We start from the raw sequence: 20773 nt of genomic DNA, 5'->3' as shown, positions 1-20773 counted from the left end.
AGCTTGGGAGCAGCATGGATCTGTTTTATATATTCATTTAATCATATTTATTGAGCGCTTACTGTGTGCAAAGCACTGTACTAAGCACATGGGAGAGTACCATATAACAATAAACTTTAATAAAATAAGATGCCACTGATGTATGGTGGGCTACCTATGAAGGAGAGAGACCTTGTTGACTCCACTATTGTGCCATCAATGACACACAGATTAGAGCTGGTTGTCAATATGTGCTGCATTAGCGAGTGGCTCTAGGCCAAAAAGCAATGGAACAACATATGACCAAATTTCCACTTCAAGAACATATTCCAAACAAAGAAATGACAAAGTAAACAGGTGGTGCTGGCTAGATACAATGGAGAATGAAGCTTGGGGCCAGGCAGCCCACAGGAGGGACACCAGATGGACCTCCCGCCTAGCAGATTGGACCCCATGAAGTGGAAAATGTCCACGTAGAAAGAAGATTGAGAAAGACAGAACTTTTGGTTGAGAAAGGGAGGCAGAGAGTTTTAAAGGATGGGGGGAGGGGGAGGAGGGGGTATTACCCCCCAAGCATTTGTGGAGGAATGAAAAAGTTCTAAAAAAGAATAAAAAGTCTGCGGCTCTGTCTTCAATAGTATAGCTCGCACTGTGGCAGTTCGGTTTTATGAAGGTTTGAAATATTTACTTTGGGCATTTATTTTTGGCAAAACAAATTATTGAGGCTTAAATAACGCCAAAATCGACTTTCACTCATATGGACATCTTGTAAATACACTGACAAGGCAAACAATTTATAGTTGAACTTCCTGGACTAGATTTACTTCAACTATTTGCTATGAAATATTTGTTTAATTGGAAAAACGAAATAATAGCTGTAATTACAGACCTAAAGTGCAAAGAAAACTGGGACTGTATCTTTTAATGTGCCTTGTCATCACCCAACCAAGCACTAAACTGCTTACTTAATATTGCTAGACGATTCATTTAGCTGAAACTCATAACAGCACTATGGAGTTGTTTTAATTGTTTTTTGCCCCAGGGATCTGGGATCCAGAGGTGCTCCCTCCCTCCCCACCATGACCAAAGAGAAGCCCCTCACCCCTACACACACACACACACACACACACACACACACACACACACAGATAATGGAGACAAACTACGGTTACATCACTTAGGATGTTGGGAAAAGTCTTGGTCATGTTTTGAAGTGAATTCAATCAATCATATTTATTGAGCTCTTACCGAGTGCCAGCATTGTACTAAGTGTTTGGAGAGCACAATATAACAGAGTTCATAGACACATTCCCTCCCCAAAAGTAGATCACAATCTAGAGGGTGAGACATATATTAAAGTAAATTATGGATATGTACGTAAGTGCTGTGGAGCTAAGGGTGGGGTGAATAAAAGGTAAAAATCCAACTGCAAGGATAAAGCAAAAGGTATGTGGGTGAGAGGTCAGTGGTGCAATAGATGTAATTGAGGTACAATGAGAGGCTGTCATTAGAGGAGCAAACTATGCAGTTGGGTTATAGAAGGATATCGGTGAGGTAGGGGAGTTGACTGAGTGCTTTAAAGCCAATTGTAAAAGTTTCTGTTTGATGTGGAGGTGGATGGACAACAATTGGAGGTTCTTGAGGAGGGAAGAAACATACACTGAACATTTTGTAAAAAAAAATAATCTGATTAGCAGAGTGAAATATGGGAGTGGAGAGAGACAGGAGGGTGGGTGGTCAGTAAGGAGGCTGATGCCACAATCAAGGTGGAATTGAATAAGTGCATGGATGGTAACAGTTTTGTTGGAGAGGAAAGGGTGGATTTTGGTGATGTTATGAAGGCTGAGCCAACAGGATTTGATGACAGATCCATTATGTGGGTTGAATGAGAGATCCCTTGAGGATAACTACAAAGTTATGGCCTTGTGAAACAGGGAGGGTGGTGGTGCTGTCTACAATGATGGGAAAGTCAGGGGGAGGATAGGGTGGGACTATAAAGACATGTTAGTTTTGAGGTTTTGGTGGGACATCTAAGTAGAGATATCCTGAAGGCAGGAGGAAATGTGAGACTGCAGAAAAGGAGAAAGATCAGGGTTGGAGATATAGATTAGGGAATTATCTAGAGAGATGGAAGTTGAAACCTTGGGTGCGAATGAGTGCTTGGAGGAATGGGGGTAGATGGAGAATGGAAAAGATCCCAAAACTGAGCCCTGAGGGACTCCCACAATTAGTGTATTGGAGTCAGAGGAGGACTGCGAAAATGACTGAGAATGAGCAGCCAGAGAGATCAGAGGACAACCAGGAGAGGACAGTGTCAGTGAAGTCAAGCTTGGATAATGTTTCCAGAAGAAGGGGCTAGTCCACAGTGTCAAAAGCAGCTGAGAGATTGAGGAAGTTTAGGATGGAGTAGAGGCCACTGGATTTAGCAAAAAGATCATTGGTGATTTTTGAGAGGGCAGTTTTGGTGGAGCAAAGGGGCGAAAGGCAGATTGGAGGGGGTCAAATAAAGAATTGGAATAGAGGCAGCATGTGTTTAGTCAACTCAATGATTAAGTGTCCATTTGGCACCTAGCACTTTACAAAGCACTTGAAAAGAGAGAATAGTCTAGAAGCAAAAGACAAATTTGCTGCCTTCTAGTGGCATACCACCTAGGTGCATAAATTTATAGGTAAAAAATCTTATACCCCAACAAACATTTTTCTCTCATCAAGGTTCAGTTCCAGAGTTATTTGGGTGTGGTCACATATAGTGACCACACATAGTCTGGCCCCTTCACTCCACTCAGGTGTCATGCTAACCCTCCCTAGGAATAACCTGTTTGAACAGTTTCCAAAGACTAGAAAGGGAGGGGAGGGTGCCACAGTTCCAAAAGAGAAAAAAAAAAGACTGTCTCTCATACTTACTTCCTGCCTCATCATGCCTCATCATCATGCCACTATCACATGCATGCAAACCAATTTTTCAAACACCACATCATATCTTGTCAGTACAGGCTCATGTTGTCTGAAGAATGTTCTCTGATTCCCTAGCAGTAGTCATTACGACAGAACTTAATGTGTATCTATAGACCAAAACAGTCCATTACTATTTGCCGTGCAACAATCTTTGCGTAATTCAAGAGGCCTTCTCCCATTAAGCCCCCATTTCCCTTATTCCCTCTCCCTTCTTTGGTCTGTAATATCTGATAGATGATCACTCTCCCCACCTTCAAAGCCTTATTAAAAGCACATCTCCTATATGAGGCCTTCTGCAACTAAGCCCTTATTTCTTCTTCGCCCACTTATACATTGTCCTTGCACTTGAATTTGCACCTTTTATCAGCCCTTGCTAGCCTCAGCACCTATGCACATATCGGTAATTTATCAGATAATTTAGCAAATTATCTCCCAATTACCTCCTTTGCAGTTTCACACTTACCTGCACCAAACACTGTGCTGAGCTTTAGGATAAATACAATATCCGATTGGACACAATCTCTGTTCCCTATAGGTTCCCTGAGAAGCAGTGTGGCTCAGTGGAAAGAACACAAATTTGTTAATCAGAGATCTTGAGTTCTAATCCCAGCTCCTCCACTTGCTGTGAGACCTTGGGCAAGCTGCTTAAATTATCTGTGCCTCAGTTACCTCATTTGTAGAATGGGGATTAAGACTGTGAGCTCCACATGGGACAACCTGATTACCAGGTATCTGACCCAGTGCTTAGACTCCTTGACACATAGTAAGTGCTTAAAAATACCATAATTATTATGTCTCACCATCCTAAACTGTAAGGAGAGCATGTAAATTTTCCTTATTTTAAAAGTGAAGATACTGAAGCCTAGAGTGGTTGAGTGACCTTGCCAAAGTGATAAAGCAGGGCAGTGACTGTTGGGTCTAAAGCTCAGACCTTTTGGGTCCCAGTTCCTGTCAGTCAGTCCATCAATGATATTCATTGAGTGCTTACTGTGTGCAGAGTACTGTACTAATTACTTGAGAGATTACAAGGAGCAAACACATCCCTTTCCCACAACGAGTTTACAGTCTGGCCACTAGGTCACGTTGGGATCCTTTGAGCCACTGGGCCAGAAACTGCAATGATACCAGTAAAAACAACAGGGTTGTGTCCTGTGAAAATCTGGAACTTCTTTACAGTAAAGTGCAACTGTTTGAAAACCCTACGGTTTCAGCCAATTTCCCAAGAGCCTAATTGTAATGTATTCTGATAACTGCTGAACCCAAACCAGAAATAAACTGAAAAAATTAATGTATTGATTCAACACCGTATGCTGTAGTTACAGAACCTATTTCAGGGCATCCTAGACCATATACAGCGTGGCTCACTGGAAAGAGCACGGGCTTTGGAGTCAGAGGTCATGGGTTCGAACCCCGGCTCTGCCCCTTGGCAGCTGTGTGACTGTGGGCAAGTCACTTCACTTCTCTGTGCCTCAGTTCCCTCATCTGTAAAATGAGGATTAAGACTGTGAGCCCCACGTGGGACAACCTGATTCCCCTGTGTCTACCCCAGCGCTTAGAACAGTGCTCGGCACATAGTAAGCGCTTAACAAATACCAACATTATATACAGAATTCAGAGATGATACCATTTTCAGGATCAATGGAAAATGTGGACTAGGAAAAAAGAGAAACCTCATGCTTATTTGGCATTGGGAAGTCTTATTGATTAGAAAGACAGAGCAATCATATGCTAGTTCATCTCTAAGCTCACTGGGAAGTCTTATTGATTAGAAAGACAGAGCAATCATATGCTAGTTCATCTCTAAGCTCACAAGCCCTCTGGGAACACCATCTACAAGGGGGTATGCTGAAATAGTCCATTAACACTAAACAGGAAGAGACTGTACAAAATGAGAAATGGAGGAGGAAAGAATGAAAACATATCATTACCAACACAGTCATGTTTGCAGTGGGTCCTCAAATAGCATTTGAAAGACATTAGTTGGAGAACTTGCTTGACAGTTTAAGTACCATTCCTTCCCTCTTAAACCATTCTAATAATTATGTGGAGCAAGTGCCCCCATGTTTATCCCCCAAGTGATCCTGTATGTTTCCTGTTATCTGTAAGGAATCCAGAGTGATTTCATTGACTGTCTGTCAATCAAAAAGAAGTTAGTAACCTTTTACCACTCAGTGCTTACAACATAGTAAAATGCTTAATGAATTATATTACTACTACAACTACTATTACTAAAAGTGTGTAAGAAGCACAAATAAGCTAATTTTGGTCAGGAGCTATTCACAAATAAGAGACAAATAAGAGGAACACTCATTACACCCCCTCTAGACTGGAAAGCTCCTGGTGGGCAGGGAATATTTCTACCAATTCTGTTGTATTGTACTCTCCCACACACTTAGTACTGTTCTGCACATAATAAGCACTCAGTAAATGCCATTGATTGATTATTTCAGTAGCACCTGTCTCCCTTGCACTAGACTACAAACTCCCCACTAGAATGCAAACTCCTTATGGATAAGGATTGTTTACCAACTCTATTGTCTTGTACTTTCTCAAATTCTTGGTATGGTGCTACCACTAATGGATTGTGAAAACTAATGGTTGCCCCCGTAAATCCCTCTACCAGTTCCAATTGTGATCTCAGTTTGAACTCTAAACTGAAAATGAAATGCCTGTCCGCTTCTTTCAAGATCACTGCTGATGCCCCTGAGAAAGAGAACATGATAGCTGAAAGAAAGCATACTGTCTCTGGTAAATTCAGTCATCAAGGACTCTCAATTAAAAATAGTGAATAAACAATAGGAAGCAATTCAATCGATCAATAAATTGCATTTTTTGAACACTCACTGTGTGAAGAGAATTGTACCAAAGGCTTGGGAGAGTACAATATAACAGATTTGGTAAACACATTTCTGGCACACAACAAGCTTACAGTCTAGAGGGGGAGTCAGACATTAACAAAAAATAAATTTGGATATGTACTGAGGAACACTGTAGTGTGAGAAGTAGCAGCTGGCACCTCTGGTGCATCTCATTTTCAACATACACTGCTGAGGCACTTTTCATTCATTTAATCATATTTATTGAGTGTTTGCTGTGTGCAGAGCACTGTATTATGCACTTGAGAGAGTACAATATAACACTAAACATAAACATTCCCTGCCCACAAAGAGCTTACAGTTCAGAAGGAACTTACAGTCTAGAAGGGTATAATGTAGTGATAATACTGTAGGGAAAAATGGAGAAATACCACTACTTGATCAGTCGTATGTATTGAGCGCTTATTGTATGCAGAGCACTGTACTGAGCACTTGGATGAGTACAATATAACAAGGTATAAGAGATGGTAGACACATTCTCTGCCCACAGTAAGCTTACAGCTTATACTAACAAACAACACTCCAGGAACAACATCAATTGCACTGGGAATCTGGCAGCCTAAGAAAGGATCTGCCTCAGTTTCATCTGTCCACAGTAAAGCACAAGAACTTTTTGCTTTCTCAAAATTTCTGAGTTGGGAGCACTCCCAACTATGAAGGTTTTCATTAGAGCCATAAAGACTTCTGTGTTCCTGCCTTAAGAAAAAAAATTCTGTTGTCTAGTGGAAAGACCAAGAGCTTGGGTGTCAGGGACCCCTGGAGTTGTAATCCTGCCTCTGGCACCTGTCTACGATATGACCTTGGGTAAGTCACTTATCTTCCCTGTGCCTCAGATACCTCATCTGTAAAATGGGGATAAAATACTGGTCTCCCACACTCTTAAGTGTGAGCCTTTTGAGAGACAGGGACAGTGTCCAATCTGATTATATTGTACATATAATACTCCAGCACTTAGTATAGTGAATGGCACATAGTAAGCACTTAAATACTATTATTATTATTATTAATATATGGGACTTGGACATGAGTTTTCTTTCTACAGAAAAGCAAAATGGCTTAGTGTAAAGAACCTGGGTGTCAGAGGGCCTGGGTTCTACTACCAGCTCTGCCACTTAGAGAAGCAGCATGGCTTGGGAGTCAGAGGTCATGGGTTCTAATCCCAACTCTTCCCCTTAACAGCTGTGTGACTGAGGGCAAGTCACTTAACTTCTCTGTGCCTCAGTTACTTCATCTGATAAATGAAGATTAAAACTGTGAACTCTATGTGGGACAGGGGATATGTTCAATCTGATTACCTTGTTATCTACCCCATCACTTAATACAGTGCCGGACACAGAGTAACTGCTTAATATCATTTTAAAAATTCTAAAACCTTTTTAAATGGAAGTGGTGACAACACAAGAAGGTGCCCAATAAACTGTTTTAAGGCAGGAGAGCAAAAGTAGGTGGAAACTTTATAAAGAGCTGTCATGCTGCTGCCATCCCCAAAATGCTGTTCATAACACTCCACCTTACTATTCCGACCTCTGATCTTCAGGACAAATATTATTAAGGATCTTAACACCACATTCCTATAGTTATAGAACTTTTTAGATGAAAAAAAACAATTAGAGTATTCAGAGCCAGAGGCTGCATTTAAACTACTACTAAATGACAACTTCAGTGTTCAGCTACAGTAATCTAGAAACTTCATTCATCTATGAAGAGACCAAAAGGAGTGTCAATTGAGGGATTAGGGACTTGACAGGAGGGATTTTTTAGGCTGGTGAATGGTTACTAGAAGATTTTAATGGGCTTGTGTGGTTGGGAAGCCAGCCCGCTAAAGTCTATTGGAAAGAGCAAAGGACCTGGATGCAGGAAAGTGGATTCTAGTTCTGGCTTTCTAAATATTCTGGTCACACTGGGTAAATCCAGTGATCTAATTGTACCCAGTTGCCTCATGTGTGAAATGTCAAGAATTCCTGTCACTGCTCCTTGAAAGGGTTTAAGGTAAAAGGGCACCAATGGCTGAACCCATCCAATCAATCATATTTATTGAACACTTACTTTGTGAAGAGCATTGTACTAAGTGCTTACTCGTACAATATATCAGAGTTGGTAGACAAACTCCCTGCCCACAATAAGCTCACAGTCTAGAGGAGGTGGCAGACATTAATATAAATAAATTATGGATATGCACATACATGCTGTGGGACCGAGGGAGGAGTGAATAAAGGGAGAAAATAACATTGAGGATGCAGAAGGGAGTGGGAAAAGAGGAAATGAGTCAGGGGAGGCCTTCTGGATAAGATGTACCTTCAAAAAGACTTTGAAGGTGGAGAGAGTAATTGTCAGATAGGAAGAGGGATGATGTTCCAGCCCAGAGGCAGGATGTGGGTGAGAGTTTGGCACTGAGATAAATGACATCGAGGTACAGCGAGAAGGCTGGCAATAAAAGGACCAAAGTGTGTGGGCTGGGTTGTAGTAGGAGAGCAGCAAGGTGAGGTAGGAAGGGGCAAGGTGACTGACTGCTTTAAAGCCAATGCTGAAGAGGTTCAGTTTGATGTGGAAGTGGATGGGCAACCACTGGTGGTTCTTGAGGGGTGGGTAAAAATGGACTGAACATTTTTGTAGAGAAATTATCTGGGAAGCAGAGTGAACTCTGGACTGGAGTGAGGGGAGAGAGAAGGCAGGGAGATCAGCAGGCATAGCCTAATCGCAAGAGCATGGGCTTGGGAGTCTGCCACTTGTCTGCTGTGTGACTTTGAGCTGTGTGACTTCAATTCCCAGTGCTTCAGTGACCTCATCTGTAAAATGGGGATTAAGAGTGTGAGCCTCATGTGGGATAGGGACTCTGTCTAACCTGATTACCTTGTAACTACCCCAGTGATTAGAACACTGCTTAGTAAGTGCTTAGCAAACGCCCTTATTATTATTTTTATCATTAATCAAGGTGGGATAGGATAAATGCTTGAATTAATGTGGTAGCACTTTGGATAGAGAGGAAAGGGAAGAATTTAGCGATGTTGTGAGGGTTGAACTGACAGGATTTTATGTTGGTTGAATGCAATAAAAGAGTCAAGGATAACACCAAGGTTATGGCTTGACAGGAAACATGGTGGTGCTGTCCAAAAATTACCCCCACCTTTGGGAAGGCCCATGAGGAAAGATTAGGCAACTTTCCTTGCTCAGTTTTCTGGAGGGAAGTCTGACGTTTTAAAAACGTTCCAATTCAGAGTCAGAGAATAAATACTGCTTCTTTAACCCTGGACATTCAAGACCCTGACAAGTAAAGATGTTCACATATCTTGGAATTGGAAACATGGCCACTTCAGTTATAAGCAAAGGAAATAATACAATAACTCAGAGTCGACTTATAGCCTCTTTAGTGGGTCCATCTGATTTTTCAGACTAAACATTAGGTATCACTTAAATTGCCATGGGTTTCATAGACCTGCATACATTCATCACTCTGCTTCTTCTGTGTTTCTTCCAGCCTCCCTTTTCCCCTCAAATCAATCAATGGTATTCACTGAGTATTTACAATGTGCAGAGCACTGTACTAAGCACTTGGGAAGGTACAACAGAATTAGCAGACACGCTCCCTGCCCATAAGCACTAAGAGAGTAAGGAGGAATACAGATTTAATTCTGAAATTAGTGTGAACTCCTCTTATCTGGCTCAATCCCATCTTCAACAGATACGTTCCAATCATGTTGGCATTTTCATTTATTCAAATTAAACACCAAGCTGACAATTCAGTTTTATTTTGCACTCTCCTACACAGGCATAGCTAGTACTCCCTTAATGTCACAATTTCAACAAAAAAGTTTTATTTTCTGAAATCTTCCATAAATGAAATATGGCACCTCTAGGAGGTGCTGTAAATTTGGATAAGAACTGGGAATAAGAAAAAGCAGCACAACAGTCCAGCCCTTAGCCTCTGGCACTTCTAGTTCCCTTAGAATGAAATGCAAGAAATAAACACATTTTCAGTAGGTGAGAATGCTGTTGGCTAGGGTGGTGTTTTGGGAACAGCTAGGCTCTCCAGAGAAGCTGTTCCTCCTTGCAGGCCTTATTTGTCTGACAGCCTGAAATGATCCATTCAATGCTGGGCCCAACTTCCTGTCAACCCTGAGATTAGACATCAATTCCCTTTGATCCAGCATTTGTGTAAATGCCTTTGACAGCACTGATTACGGCTTTCCCCAGATCAATGCACTTCTTTCCAGCTGCCCCCAGGAACTCCCCGCCCTCCATATACATCAGATCAGCACTCTCTCCATCTTCAAAGCATTATTAAGTTCCTATCTCTTCCCAGGAGGCCTTTCCCAATCAAGCCCTCTTTTGCCCAGACAGTTCTGCACTATGCCCTTGAATTTGTGACCTTTGGATATTTGATATTTACCCCAACTCCACAGCACTTATTTACAGATTTTAAATTAGATATTGTATATTGTTTATATTGGCATCTGTCTCCCTTTCTAGACTGTAAACTCCTTATGGGCAGGGAACCTTTCTTCTAATTCTGTTGTACTGTATGTTTCCAAGAGCTTAGTATAGTGCTTTGCACACATTAAGTGCTCAGTAAATACCGCTGATTGATTGTCCACCATCTTCTAGGGTCTCTATCCAGATCTCTACCATTATATGATTTTCCTTTTCAGCAAGTGAGATAGGAAGAACCTGAGAGGGTAGGAAGTCTGTTGGGTCTGAGGGTTTTAATTTACCTGGGCCTTCTAACTACAGCTGCAGAGCCGAAGTGACCAGTGGGAACCCTGCTACCCTATCAATCAAACTGTTGGAGAAACTTTTAACAGTGCAGTTATCTGTGCAGCCCAAGTGGTCTTGCTTATCCCAACCATATTATGCTGTTTTGCAGAGCAACACTGACATTTTATGTCTAGAAAGAGTTCATTTTTCTCTCCAGGTCCTAGCAAAGATGAGAAAGTTTCCCTCAGACCCCTGTGGAAAGGTAGCTTAATCCTTGTTGGAAGGAAGGTAGCCCTGATGGCAGAAAGTGTTCGATTCTTTTTCTTCTCCCTAGGGGAAAGCTAGCTGCATGCAACTTTACAAAAGTAAAAATCAAAATTAACCTAAGGAGAAGAATCAAAACCTTAATTAAAATCACATCTCTGAGAGGTCTTTCCTAATCCTTTCCACATTGCTTATGTACCCTAGAGATGTACCCAAGCCCCACAGCCCTTTCATATATATCTATAATTTATTTATGTATTTATATTAATGTCTATCTTCCCTTCTGGACTGTCTTCTCCTTGTGGGCTAGGAACATGTCTACCAACTCTTTTGTATTGTATACTCCCAACAACCTCCAGTGGTTGTGCATCCATCTCCGCATCAAACAGAAACTCCTTTAAAATATTCAATCACCTTGTTCCCTCCTACCTTACTTCTCTGATTCACTATTACAACCTAGCTCCGCACAGTTTGTTCCTTTAATGCCAGCCTACTCATTGTGCCTCGAAAGATGAGATAATCTCTGATATAGATGAGATATAGATGAAATAGATGAGATGAGATGATCACGGCCAACCCCTCAGTCGCAACCTGCCTCTAGCCTACCTGGAACTCCCTCCCTATTCATATCTAAGAGATGATCATTCTCCCCACCTTCAAAAGCTCTATTAAAAGCACATCTACATGAGGCCTTCCTAGACTAAGCCCTCATTTTCTCTTCTCCCACTCCCACTCCCTTTTGTGTCACCCTGATTTGCTCCCTTTATTCATCCCTCTCTCAGCCCCACGGCACTTATAAACATATCTGTAATTTATTTATATTAATGTTTGTCTCCCCTTTGTTGTGGACAGTGAATATGTCTACCAAGTCTGTTATATTATACTCTCCCAAGTGCTTAGTACAGTGTTTTGCACACAGAGCGTGCACAACTGATTGATTCATTGATCCCAATGAGTATAGTGCTCTACATATAGTAAGCACTCAATAAGTACAATTAATTGATTGTCTGATTGACCTAGAAGACTCTAGAGGCTCACTTTAGCTCGGTCTTCCAAGTGTTTTTTGCATCATTCTAGAGTTGGTTGGGTAGGAAATTTTCCAAGACAGGTTTTTGTTCTTTGTTGGAATGCCAAGGTTTTGTCTTGTTTGGAATAATGCACACATCATTTCAATTTACTGTATATATAACATTACTACTACTATGATTTCCTGAAAGATTTTCAATCATTACCAAAACTCTTCCAATGAGTATGATTTAAAATAGTCCGTGATTTCAGTGGTGCTTGTTTTAATTCTATAAATCAGGAATTGATCTTCAATTATAATTCCAATGATAGTTCAAAGTAAATGTCTCCAAAAGAAATAGAAATGAAAGAGATGTGAGGTGAAAATGTCTGATGCACGATTGTATTTGGGTGAGCCTGTTGCTTACAAAAAAAAATGGTGAGGATAAAAGAAGCTATCAACTGAGTCTGTTTTCTTTCTACATAAAACTGCCCATATATGGCAGTCAAAATAAAAACACAAAAACAAAACTTTTCAATGGCAACTAATGGCTAAGATATTTTTGTTATGGCTATTAATCAATCAATTGAGGGCTTACTGTGTTCAGAGCACTGTACTAAGCTCTTTTCATGCATTCATTCAATTGTATTTATTGAGCGCTTACTGTGTGCAGAACAGTGTACTAAGCACTTGGGGGAGAGACAAAATAACAATAAACAGACACTTCTCCAGACACTTCTCCTGCCCATAATGAGCTTACAGTCTACAGGGAGATACAGACAACAATATAAATAATTTATGCATACATATAAAAGCACATGGGACTGAGGGTGGTGGATGAATACCAAATGCCGAAAGGTTGAGAATCCAACTGCATAGATGACACAGAAGGAGGAGGGAATTGGGGAACTGAGATAGGGCTTAATCAGGCAAGGCCTCCTGGAGGAGATGTGACCTTAGTCACATCTCAGGGACGGAATATTACCTCTCCTGCTTCCTCTAATTCCACGCATCTCAAGGAGGGTACCAGCAGCCTGACTCCTAGAAAACTGAATATTTCTTGGATCCTCTAAGATGTCAAGTGCTGCAATCAATACTATCTTTCCCCCTTCCCCCACCTCTCTGTAACCCATCCCTAACTCTCCTTAGGAGGTACTCTGACTTAAGCTCCTTTTGGACAGGGAACATGTCTGCCAACTCTGATGTAATGAACTCTCTTAGCGCTTAGTACAATGCAAAGGTTGAGAATCCAACTGCATAGATGACACAGAAGGAGGAGGGAATTGGGGAACTGAGATAGGGCTTAATCAGGCAAGGCCTCCTGGAGGAGATGTGACCTTAGTCACATCTCAGGGACGGAATATTACCTCTCCTGCTTCCTCTAATTCCACGCATCTCAAGGAGGGTACCAGCAGCCTGACTCCTAGAAAACTGAATATTTCTTGGATCCTCTAAGATGTCAAGTGCTGCAATCAATACTATCTTTCCCCCTTCCCCCACCTCTCTGTAACCCATCCCTAACTCTCCTTAGGAGGTACTCTGACTTAAGCTCCTTTTGGACAGGGAACATGTCTGCCAACTCTGATGTAATGAACTCTCTTAGCGCTTAGTACAATGCTACGCACAGAGTAAGCACTTCACAAATACCATTGATTAGAGAATGCATCAACCCTGTAACTTCCGAGAATGCAAAAGTCTAGATAACAAATTTCCAAGCTGCAACAAGGTGAAGAATGGCTCATGCCCAAAAAAATTTTTTAGTTACTTTGACCCAGAAAATTAATCAATCAGATGAAACCTTATTTGCTGAGTTTAAAATGATAGTCAAGGCCCGCACAATGAAAAGAACCTCTCACTTGGAACACATCTTACCTGCACCTGACATCTCTAGCTTTAGTTGCACGGAAACAATGCATAACCATAGAAACTCTCACAAGATTTGCTTAAAGAGAGACTTATTTTTCCCAGTAAAAATAGCCGAGACATTTGCTATAATGCAATTCCTATCCATTTTCCTTTCCAGTGCAAGGAAGCTGAAATTAAATATAATCAAATTATGGAGAATTCTAAGTAAAAGTAACTAAACTCATTAAATCAGACAACATCTAAACAGTTCATTGGCAAGAGAAAATTTAGGAACGTGTTTTTTTAACTTTCACAAGGTGACTTGTACAAAGCATCCTTTTTGCATACTTTGTTTAATTAATGTTACATAGAAAGTTATTGTTTTTACCTTTTGTAAGTAAAGAACTGTTCCCTTCAGCACAGCATAAAAGGTTTTCCACCCTCGCTTCCCCCTTGGAGCTAAAACGAAAACAAAATAAATGGAAGAAAAATTACTTGAATTCAGTTGGCATTTGAACAGCAATACTATTGTTAGTATTTCTGTGTTCACCATAGTGACTAACAATCCAAACTCTACCATTTGTTGCCAGAACGAAAAAACAAACCACATTTTGGTAAATCAACCAATCAATCAATCGTGCTTACTGAGCACATACTGTGTGCAGAGGATTGTACTCAGCGCTTGGGAAAGAAATATATAGTAGAGTTGGTAGACATGATCCCTTCCCACAAGCACTTACAGGTGCAAAAAGACACTAAACTGTACGTAGGGGAACTAGTAACATATAAGGATACATAAGTGTTGCAGTGTCAAGGTATCAAGTGCTTAGATACACAGTCGAGGACATAGTCAACACAGAGGGGAGGGAGGGAAAGGGAAATGAAGACTTAGGGAAGCCCTCTTTGAGAAGATGTGATTTTAGGAGGGTTTGGTAGTTGGGGAGACTGGTGAACTGTCAGATATGAAGTGGGAAGGAGTTACAGGCCAGAGGAAGATAAGGCAAGGGATCTACGGGAAGACAGATGGGATTGAGGAGTAGTTTGGTGTTAGAAGAATAAAGTGCACAGGTTGGGTCGCAGTAGGAAATCAGGAAAGTAAGGTTGGAGTGGGGAGAGCTGATCGAGTGCCTTAAAACCGAGGGTAAGGAGTTTCTGTTTAATGAGGCGATCTATCCATTTGAGGTAAGACCTGATTTTAAAGAATTTTTACTGCAGATAAGAAACCACTGGAAAGGAGAAATAATTCTTCATGTGATTCACACAGATTCAGGAGGAAAGAGTTTAAGTTGCTCTGAGAAGAACAAAGGCAGGAGTTAAGAAAATAATTAAACTAAATATGGTCAAAAAGGGCAAAAAGAATCTCTGCACAAAAAAGGCTCTCTTTGCAGTAATTCTATCCCTAGACCCTTATGGGACTCCTTCAAAACATGCCTGAAGCCATAAGGGCACACCTCCAGGCTAACGACTACTGTTTCCTTCCATACCCAGAACTTGTATGTGCAATTCTGCCTACAATCAAAGTTAATTAAAAGTTTCACACTCTTCCACCTTGGCACGTTTTCAGAATTCAGAGACTCTTCTAAAGAGTAAAAGCATAATTCCTTGATAGAGTTCCAACTTCATTTGTAAAAACCCAAAAGCACAAATGCAGGAATTTTTTATGTATTGGAAATTGAGTCCTTGATAAACTTGCCCAAAAGCTGTATATGTTAATTCAGAAATAGTGGCTGTATTACACCTGTCTCATTTCTGAAGGAGGACTGAAACATTTGGGTGTGACCATTTTGTTTTCCAGGTCCTCAGTAACAATAATAAATGTAGTATTTGTTAAAGGCTCGCTGTACTGCAAAATGCAAAGTACTGTACTAAGCACTAGGGTACATACAAGGAAATCAGGTTGGACACACTCCCTGTGTCCTACACAGGACTCACAGTGTACAGAGAAGGGGGAATAGGTATTTTATCCTCATTTTACAGATGAGGAAAAAGAGGCACAGATAATTTAAATGACTTGCTCACGGTCCCACAGCAGGAATTGGTGGAGATGGGAAAGAACCCAGGTCCCCCGACTCCCAGGTCCAGGCCCTTTCCACTAGGCCACCATGCTTCTCGGATCTTTAGCAAGCATGCAGATATGGATGAGGTGACACTACTCTGTTATCAATGGTATTTTTAGAGCAGTTACTATGTGCAGAGCACTGTACTAAGTGCTTGGGAGAGTACAATACAACAGAGTTTTTTTTTCAAAATAATTTTTTTTCAAAATAATTTTTTTCAAAATAATTTTTTTCAAAATAATTTTTTTTTTCAAAAAATTATTTTAAAAGGCGGACATGTTCCCTGCCTACAACAAGCTTACAGTCCAGAGGAACAAAACTCTCAACAGAAAATAGGCATAAATGAAGTCCTAGCCAATAACAATTTCCTAGCCCATTAAACTTGAGAACTTAAGAATCCCTGTGCCTGGAGACGCATGTGCATGACGAGAACATAGAAGTTCATTCCATACTACACTGTGATGGCCACCTGATAAAATGGAATCAAAATACACACATGTGGTTGACTGTCAGAGGAAACCAAAAACATCACTGTGTTTGTTCCTCCCCTTGCTAAAAGCTATCAACTATATATGTATTGCTTCTGAAACAATGAAAGAAAATGGGCGGGGGGAGGGGGTTGGAGCATTAAATTTACCCACCTCTTGTAAAATAGATAGGAGAAAGAAAGAATGAGTGAAGTGCTCCACTCAAATCAGGGAATGGAGTAAAAACCCTTTTAACAGCTTATGCAGCCTGGGGATGATGGAAGATTTCAATCTTGAATTAATTTAGGAAGCCTCTCAGAAGGGACATGTTTCATGCCGAAACTTAATAACAGATAGGTGGAGTTTAGGCACTAGGTAGAGGATTAGTATTCCTGGTTTAGGTTAGCTAGGGCTTGGAATCTGAATAGTGAACTACAAGTAAAAATCAGCTGGCTAGAACAGTGGACAATGACTGTAGATTAAAAATTTAATTATGGTGATCGTTGAGTGCTGACTGTGTCAAGCACAGTTCTAAGCACTGGGATAAATGCAGGGTTATACAGGCTGGACACAGTCCCCATCCCACATGGGGCTCACAGTCTAGGGGTAAGAGGGAGTACGGCTTAATCCCCATTTTAAAGATGGGGAAACTGAAGCATAGAGAAGTTAAGTGACTTGCTCATGTTTATACACCAGACAAGTGGCAGAAGCTGAATTAGAATCTAGGTCGTCTAACTTTCAGACCCATTCTCTTTCCACTAGGCAATGCTGGTTTTCTAGGTGAAGAGATATAGTTAAGAATGTATTAGTTATATAGTCACTGAAGTTTACAATAGAAAGAGTGTCGGGAATTTTTTAAAAAAGCAAAACAAGCAATTGTTATAATAGCTGAATGAAGATGCTATGTGAGCTCCTCAAATTGTTTTATAAAATTCTAAGTGTAGGAAGTAACCATTCACTGTGAAAGAAATCCCAACCCATAGCATCACAAAATTATATTCTGTCACAAGATCTTACAAAAGTAAAACGTTATGAGGCTCTAAATACTACTTGATGAATCCCTAACGTATATACTGCCTTTTGTATTTCCACTTTCCCACTGTGTTACCTCACTGAATTTAATTAATCCACACAATATCTTTATGAGCTCATAGATTTATCTCATTATCTTCATTTTACAATTAAGAAAATGGTGTCCCAGTCAACAGTATTTACTGAGTACACACCATGTGCAGCAGGAGCACTGAACTTAAGTGAACAGGAGAGTACACTAGAAGTAGTGGCCCAACGACTACCCTCCCAGAATTTAGAATCTAGGGAAGGAGACAGGCAGAAAAATAAATTTCAGATTGGAGGGAAAGGAGATTAGTACCTGAGTTAGTGTTTAAGAAAGAGGGTATGTCAGATATGTACTTCAGTGCTATGGGAAGTTGTGAGTACCTAAGTACTCAGGTGGCACAGAAATGCTGAAGAGGCAGTAGGAGGGAAAATAAAAATGAATTAGGGAAGGATTATTTTTCACTCTTTTTTCTTAATAATAGTAATAATATGATGATGAGGGTTTTTACTAAGCGATTACTATGTGTCAAGCACTGTTCTAAGTGCTGGGGTAGATACAAACTAATCAGATTGGACACAGTCCCTGTTCCATATGAGATTCAATCTTAATCCCCATTTTACAGAGGAGGTAACTGAGGCACAGAGAATTTAGTAACTTTCCCAAGGTCACACGGCACACAACAGGCAGAGCCAGAATTAGAACCCAGGTCCTTCTGACTCCCAGACCCTTGCTCTATCCACTAGGCCATGCTGCTCTAGATGGTACTTGTAAAGCACTACTCAGTGCTAATACCATCTCTGGCCCACAAGGGGCTAACAGTTAATATAGGAGGGACCCCGGGAGAATATACAATTTCCAAAGGGCTTTGAAGATATAGAGAGTTGTGTTCTGTTTGAAAGAATTTGAAAGAAAAGGAAGTACAAAGCAGGAGGTAAGGTGTGAGCAATAGACTGTTTAGGGGAGAGCCCAGAATCAGACATGAGGAGTAGGAGTACATCTATTAGTTGGGAGGAATGGAGAATGTGTGCTGGGGAGCAGTGGGAGAAGAGAGTGGAAAAGTGGGAGGGAGCTAATTGCTTGAGTGCCTTAAAGTCAACCTCTTCCCTCTGAACCAATGGGCTGATGTTTGATCGAATGAGGCAAAGTCCCCACTCCTTCTAACCAGCATGGGGAATGGCATGGCCTAATGGAAACGGCAAACAGCAGGGACTGTCTCTATCTGTTGCCGACTTGTTCATTCCAAGCGCTTAGTACAGTGCTCTGCACATAGTAAGCGCTCAATAAATACTATTGAATGAATGAAAGAGTCTGAGTCTGGGAGTCAGAGAATATGGATTCTAATCCCACTCTCATTTGTCTGCTGTGGGACCCTGGGCAAGTCGCTTCACTTCTCTGTGCTTCAGTTACCTCATTTGAAAAATGGGGATTATGACTGTGAGTCCCATGAGGGAAACTGACTGTGTACAACCTGATTAGCTTGTATCTGCCCCAGGGCTTAGTAACCATGTCTGGCATATAATCAGCACATAAATACCTCATATCCCTTTCCATTAGTGGCTAAGATTGCCCCCACAAGATGCACAGGTTGGAGTGCAAGGAGTCCATGCACTCGAAGGCTGAGAATGACTAACTTCTTTCTCTCCCTGCTCCCCCCACCACAGTGACCCTTTGATCATGCCCTACCTCAATCAAAAGTGTTTCTTGAGTATTTAATGTGTGCACAGCATTGTACTAAGCCCTTGAAATTACAATACCACAGAGTTGGTAGATATGATCCCTGCCCACAAGGAGCTTACAAGTCTAGAGGAGGAGACAGACATTAAAATAGATTAATTATAGAAGAATTAGTTCAGTATAAAAATATTTATACAAGCATTGTGGAGCTGGGGTGAGTATCTCAGTGCTTAAGTATACACAGCCAAGTCTTTACATGCCTGGAACTCCCACCCCCTTTTCATCCTCTTCCCATCTTCAAAAGCATATAAGATCCCATCTCCTTCAGGAAGCCTTCCCTGACTTCTCACGCTCTGTTTTCCTTCCCTACTGCAGCACCTATGCCTTTGCACTCAGGCACTCACCCCACTACCTCAGAGCATTTATGGACAGATCCTCATACTCAGTTGCTTATTTATATTAATTTCTGTCTCCCTCCTCTAGACTGTACATTCATTGTGGAAAAGAAATGTGTTGTCTACTAACTGTACTCCACCAAATGCCTAGTACAGTGCCCTGCATATAGTAAGCATTTAGTAAATACCACGGATTGATTGATTGATTCCCTTTCCTGTCATTTATTTTAATATGTATTGCCTCTTCTGAACTGTAAGATCTTTGAGAGGAGGGATTGTGGGTCATTTATCTTTTATTTTAATGGTATTTTTTAAGCACTTACTATCTTCATCATCACCATCAGTAGCATTTATTGAGCACTTTTGCATGCAGAGCGTTATGTGCCAGGCACTGTACTATATCCTGGGGTAGATACAAGATAATAAGGTTGGACACAGTACAAATTCCACATGGGGTTTATCCTTTATCCCCATTTTAAAGGTGGGGTAACTGAGGCACAGAGAAGTTAAGAGACTTTCTCAAGGTCACACAGCAGACAGGTGGCAGAGCTAGGATTAGAACTCAGATCCTCTGACTCCCAGGCCCATGCTCTACTTATTTTATTGTACTTTTCTAAACATTTAGTGCAGTGCTCTTCACAAAGTAGGCAATCAGTAAGCACCATTAATGGATATTTCTGATTTGGAGGCAGTAACTGAAAGTCTCAGTGACTTACCTGCATTGAACTCAATGAATGAATCAGTCATATTTATTGAGCATTTACTGTGTGCAAGAGCACTGCACTAAGCACTTGGGAGAGTACAATGTAACTGTTGGTAGATACCTTCCTTGCCCACAATGAGCTTACAGTTTGATACTTTTGTGGCAACTTAACCTTTGGGATGCAGCATGGCCTAACAGCAGGGGCTGGGAGTCTGAAGACGTAGGTTCTAATCCCGGCTCAGCCACATGTCTGCTGTGTGACCTTGGACAAGTCACTTAACTTCCCTGGGCCTCACATCTCATCTGCAAAATTGGGATTAAAACTGTGAGCCCCATGTGGGACAGGGATTTTTCCCAACCTGAATACCTTGAAGCAGTGTGGCTTAATGGCAAGAGCAGGGGCTTGGGAGTCAGAGGTCAAGGCTTCTAATCCCGGGTCCATCACTTATCAGCTGTGTGACTTTGGGCAAGTCACTTAACTTCTCTGTGCCTCAGTTACCTCACCTGTAAAATAGGGATGGAAGACTGACTCCCACGTGGGACAACCTGATTATCTTGTACCTACCCCAGCGCTGAGAACAGTGCTTGGCACGTAGTAAGGGCTTAACAAATACCATTATTGTTATTATTATTATTACCTCAATGCTTAGAACAGTGCTTGGCACATAGTAAGTGCTTAACAAATACCACATTTATTATTAATCACCATGCTGATCGGTAATCTGATGGCAAACAATGAAGAACTCAAACCACCCTCATGATCCATTACAAACTAGGAGTCCCTAAAAAGCCATCTTTCA

At 41.1% G+C, this 20773-nt stretch overlaps 1 protein-coding gene across 5 annotated transcripts in view; it reads right to left on the bottom strand.

The window, feature by feature from the left end:
* PSD3 (pleckstrin and Sec7 domain containing 3) overlaps positions 1-20773 on the bottom strand; it is a 418976-nt gene that overhangs the window by 70023 nt on the left and 328180 nt on the right. For all 5 annotated transcript variants that reach the window (XM_029066223.2, XM_039912019.1, XM_029066224.1 and 2 more), the window contains one exon: positions 14006-14076. In XM_029066223.2, the coding sequence (XP_028922056.1) occupies positions 14006-14076 (71 nt within the window). The remainder of the gene's footprint in view (positions 1-14005; positions 14077-20773) is intronic.

Source organism: Ornithorhynchus anatinus, chromosome 5 (genome assembly GCF_004115215.2).
Source record: "Ornithorhynchus anatinus isolate Pmale09 chromosome 5, mOrnAna1.pri.v4, whole genome shotgun sequence".
In the NCBI taxonomy this organism is placed as follows: domain Eukaryota; kingdom Metazoa; phylum Chordata; class Mammalia; order Monotremata; family Ornithorhynchidae; genus Ornithorhynchus; species Ornithorhynchus anatinus.
This window is presented reverse-complemented; position numbering and strand designations above follow the sequence as displayed.